Below are 5554 nucleotides of genomic sequence, written 5' to 3'. Positions count from 1 at the left end.
TGCATTTTCTGTTATTGAACGGTAGTTCCAAACCTTGCTGAAATGTGAATTTTTTTTTTTTGGGACACTGACATTCTTGTAGTAAATGTGTTTCCTCTAGGGAAGTTGGCCATGAGCTTTTGTTACAGGTATTAGTTGGAGCAAATAATCCTAGTAAACTTAGGGAAGGAACCATCCTACAATTAGTATAATATGTTGATCTCCCTCATTCTTCCCATAATTATTGTCTACTTCTTAGGCGAATTTGATTTTCTCAACGAGATTTGGAAGATTTAACAATAAATAAGAATCACCCAGAAAATATCTTAGAATTCTACAAAAGAAGGCTTTTTTTTATAAATTTTTTCTTGCAGGCTACAACATGTGCCCCATGTTCCTACATCAAATTAGCAAAACTACTGTCTTTAATAATTGACATGTATTAACATTTCACAGCATGGTCCAGGACTTGTATGAGAAGTAGAGCCCAAGGCTAAAGCTTTTTGTATAGAAAGAATCACCTTTGTTTCTTTCTTGTATCTGATCTCTTTGGAGAAGAGAGACGTGGGACGGCCTGGTGGAAACATGAGGAATGTGGATATCCTTTTCATAGGAGGTCCCCTTCAAGTGAAAAGAAAGCTAGAGCACTACCAACCACAGACTCACTGTGTGCAGGTCCCATTAACTTGGCAACAGAAGTTGCAGTAGCTTAAAACAATCTTAGTGAAGCTTAGTGGATAGTTTTAATAAGCACCAAGAAAGTCAAATATGTTAATATATTTAATATTATCATATTAATATATTTATATTATAATATATTAATATATTGATTTATAGTGTGTATAACTAATAATATATATTAACAAACAATTATTATTAAATAATTAATAAATATTTATTAATTATCAATCAATCTAACACAGAATTTATTAATAATTAATATATTTATTTATATACCAAAACATACTAAAATTTATTTATAATAAATAAAATATTTTTTTAATATAATTATTATTAATTTAGAAATATTTATTAACTCATGTAAATATATTTAAATATTCAAAATAGCCAATATTAATGGTGTTTATATAAATGGATGATAAATGGCCAACAAATGGATCGAAAAAAAAATAATTTATTATCTAAATTATTTATTTAAGGATATTGTTGAAAATTCGGTAATATATTTGTATAAGATTACTTCTAACTGGACATAATAATTTTTTTCAGTGTTATTTTTTAGAGTAATTTTTCAACCAACTAAATGTAGCAGAAATTATTTTCTTTTGCGATCATTTTTCAAGATAAATGATTCTTAAGAATTATCACAGTATCTTTAATTTGATATATCCCAACCAAACGAACCCTAAGGATATTTATGAAATCCACCAGTAACTTTCATATCTATCAATGGCACAATACATTTAAGTACGTATAGTGAAATTGTAGTAGAAAACAAATGAAAAAAAGGTTAAGATGATTACGAAAACTTTTATTTGGTTATAATGCTTGATTACATTTATTGAGAACAATAATTTGAGAGTTTCCACTACATTGTTTTTGTTTCTATCGAGCCCAAGCTAGGAGAAATTATTGCCTGGATCATGTCTAGGTAGACCGGTGCAAATCTCGAAGCACGTGGGTGGATAATGCACAATCGGGAATTTATGAAATATAAGGGTTAATGTGGCATGTTATCCACCATGGGACTTGAGTGGTCTATCTGGGTGTGGTCTAGGCAATAATTTCTCCCAAGCTAGTCATCTGCATTTTCCTACAGGCTGCAAACATGTGCCCTATGTTCCTACATCAAATCAGCAAAACTACTGTCTTTAATGTCTGACATCTGTTAACATTTCACAGCATATGGTCTAGCACTTGAATGAGCGCTAGAGACAGGGGCTCTAAGGCTTTTTTGTACACAAAGAATCACCTTGATTTCTTTCTTGCATCTGCTCTGTTTGGAGAAGAGAAGGACGTGGGACAGCGTAGTGTAAACTCGAGGACTCTGGATGTCTTTTTCATTGGAGGTCCCTTTCGAGTGAAGAGAAAGCTAGAACACTGACAACCGCAAACTCACTGTTTGCAGGTCCCATTAACTTGGCAACAGAAGTTGCAAGTTGCTTAAAATATTCTTAGTGAAGCTTGGTGGATAGAAAAAATAGCACATATTTGATATAATATATCGACCACATTCTTTTAACAATATACTTACTGTTTCCATTTTTGTGGCTTGGAGAAACAGATGGATTCTTAGAAACTGAGCTGAGTCTATGCTTTTATTTAGAAAGAACCGAATCAATGCTGCTACTCAACAAGCTGGCTGAATTTTTCTTTGTTGAATCTCATGTTGTGGATGGATTGACTCGGAATTAATTAGAGGGTGTAGGCTCAACTGGATGATATAGCTTCTAATGAGTGATTCTCAAATGTTGATCGAGGCTCGGGCAAAGTTTCTGCCCAGAACTCAGAAAATCATGGGTGTTATCCAACTTCTCCACTTTTATCCTTTTATTTTATTATCTTTCTTAGGTTATGTGATCCAAGTCCATGGCCTTGAAACCGGATTATTTTTTGCCGACCGCCAATTTTGACAGGCTCATAAAAGATTAAACTAAGTCTACAGCATCACTTTCCGATTCTCATGAATTGAGGAAACAACTCTTGGAAAAGTTACAGTAGCCAAGAACTGAGGACAAGAACTAGGAATGGAAAGGTCATTCTATAAATGAAAGAACTACAGGAAGTCTACCTAAGAATCAAAAGGAAACATGCAGTCCATGAGAAAACAGTAGACTAGATTTATGTGCCATAAACCTGATAATTCTTACAGCATACTCTCCATGCTCTGTGCACGGTAAAAGGATACAAACCAACAGCTGGATATAGGAGGTCATATTTATTGGATGATGTTAGTCATAAGGTGAGAGAATATATCATCACTAGTCCCATCTGATTTCACTCACTGTGGTGTTTCAATAATTGGCAGCAATGACATTAGAGCTGTCTTTGGATTTTCAAGTTGTGGGTGGCATACAAAATTTTGGACGTTGGGAATCTAAATTAGCCTCTTGAATTTCCCTGGAGTCCAGATTCATTAATAAAACTAGAAGAAGATTCCATTTGATGGCACCTGTAACAAAAGAGCACAAAACAACATCATCACTAGAATTATGATCATCATATAACACGCACATGATGGATATCACACTCATCAGTATCGTATCCAAGATCATCATATAATTTCGATCCCTCATGCTCGAAGGTTGTGATAGCAGAGGCCCTTTTCAGAACCTCCTCATCAGCTTCGAAACCGATGCAGTCATTCACAATCAGTTTCTCCAGCTCTCTACAACCATCCACTATTGCTAACAACTCTTTCTTGCACAAATATGACCTGCTAAGGCACAGATACTTGATCTTTGGAAGAGACTTTGTGATAGCCAACACATCTTCCTTCTTTATAGAACCAAACATCCTCAGCCCAGTGAAACTCTTACAATTAAGATTGATCTGTGTGGCAATTTCTGAGAAGGATGAAGGCTTCGATTCCATTTCAAGCCGTTCGAGATCCTTCCATTTCCCTACAAGTTCAGGTATGTGTTCTTCATCCTCCAACATTATTCTAGGCAGGACAGCTATCTTCAATCTAGGACACCTGCAAACATCACAGAATGATTTAGATACGATTGGACAAAAAGACCTCAAACCTCAGCAACAACAGCAATAGAGAGGGGTTCTTAGTACTTACAGATTTGAAGCATGAACCAAGTCCTTCAATGAAGCACCAATCAACAAAGGAAATCTAAGCTCGACAACACCTCCATGGCTGCGGTTGATGGCAAATTTCATGAAACCAGAGAAGGAGAAATGTTGCGGAGAGTACCGTCTCATGAACCTCTTTGAGAAATTGCTCCATGGCATGAAGTCTAATGCCTGGAAGTCGAGCACTTTCCAGCAGATTGGATCGAGAGAAGCTCGATACCATGATTTGCACACGAAGGGCACACCCAGGGTCAAGTCTTCGATGCCGAGCCTCTGAAAGATGTTAACCAAGCAGTCCAACTCCATGGCCTCCCATCTCCTTCCCCCAGCCATCTCTATTTTACAGCTCTCCTCCAAGCCTTTCTCTGGAAACACAGGAAGTCTACAGGGTTCTATATACCGAAACTGACACTAGACTTTCCTGTGTCTTCGAGTCGTTTGACCACTTCAAAGGAGAAAGATGGAAAAAAAGATCAAAGAATCCAAATATTCTCAAATTAAGGTGATGATCATGTCCTTGGTTTTTTTGAGAATGGTAGGTTTCAGTACCCATCAATGAGGAAAAACAAAGAATATTGTATATTAACGAAGACTTCTTGCATCTCGAAGTTGTCTCATAGCTTAAGGTGGTTGTGGTGATGTTTGGCTCGTGGCCAGGGTAAGAAGTTTCTGCGAGAGTAGAAATGTTTGGATCAAAGTGGGAGGACCGAGGGGTCAAAATCTCTTACCTTTATAACTGGCAAAAGCCATAGATTCTTCATGATATATGTTGGTTTCGCATGTTTTCTTTCAAGGTCACTGTGGACGGTATACAGTTGCGTACGATATGGTTCAGTGTACAGAAATATTGCATCTATTCGGGTAGAAGTGCGAAATGAAAACATTAGATCTTAACATGTTTCTGTGTTTTTTCTTGCTCTTTCCTACGTTTCAATTTTTTGCTGTACAAGTACAAGCGACACCTTTTATCAAAGGTTCGTATGGAAGCTTAGAATAATTGATTTCCCCCCCTAATGTACCAAGTGTTTACTAGTGCTTCTTGTTTTTCTCCTTTTAGAAATAAAAGAAAAATGATGCTAGATTCTTTCCAATGTTGCACAAGGCCTTTTCCTTTTTTTTTTTTTTTAAAAAAAACCTTCAAATCTTGCACTTCCAAAGTTATCATATATTTGATTTTCTATACGTGGTCATTGAGCTTTGTTGACTTTTTTATACTTTGTCATGGATCTTTGCAATCTAGTCATTTTGATAAAAGCTTTTCAACTAATTTTAGACTATATCTTTCTTTGATCTGTTGCGTTGTCAAAAATTCAGAATATAATACGGCCATCTTATCATCGCACAAAGCTAGTTATAGAAAACTGGTATGAAAATTGATCCCATATAAAATAGAAATTTTTGTATGTATATCTTTCGAAATATTAGATTTTATATAAATATCCTCTCAAAATTAATATTTTCATGTATATCCTTCTAAAATACTTATTTTATCTGTTTATTTTTTTTTTAGCATATGTACCCACTCCATCTAATACCATTAAAGAATTAACGGATTTAAATTAAAATGACTAAAATATCTTTAATGAACAAATATGCAAAAAATGATATTTTTAAGGATATACTGCAAAATGTAACTTTTCAAGGGTATTTATGTAAGTTTGCATATTTAGGAGGATATATACGTATAAAGAATATGAAAAAAATTCAAACACATTAATTAATTAATATAGTAATCTTTATAATTTTATATTTATTAATTAACATCGTAACTTTCTATAGGTTGATTTGGAAAAGCATGTGCTCAGGTCTT

General features: G+C 34.7%; 1 protein-coding gene across 1 annotated transcript; it reads right to left on the bottom strand.

The window, feature by feature from the left end:
* Positions 1–3029: 3029 nt before the first annotated feature.
* On the bottom strand, positions 3030–4182 carry LOC105033689 (F-box/LRR-repeat protein At3g48880). The gene is made up of 2 exons (XM_010908587.3): positions 3731–4182; positions 3030–3637 (listed from the first exon to the last, which is right to left on the bottom strand). The coding sequence occupies exons 1-2, from the start codon at positions 4075–4077 to the stop codon at positions 3160–3162; spliced, it is 825 nt and encodes a 274-aa protein (XP_010906889.1). The 5' UTR covers positions 4078–4182; the 3' UTR covers positions 3030–3159.
* Between the last annotated feature and the right edge of the window lie 1372 nt (positions 4183–5554).

Source organism: Elaeis guineensis, chromosome 2, assembly GCF_000442705.2.
Source record: "Elaeis guineensis isolate ETL-2024a chromosome 2, EG11, whole genome shotgun sequence".
In the NCBI taxonomy this organism is placed as follows: domain Eukaryota; kingdom Viridiplantae; phylum Streptophyta; class Magnoliopsida; order Arecales; family Arecaceae; genus Elaeis; species Elaeis guineensis.
This window is presented reverse-complemented; position numbering and strand designations above follow the sequence as displayed.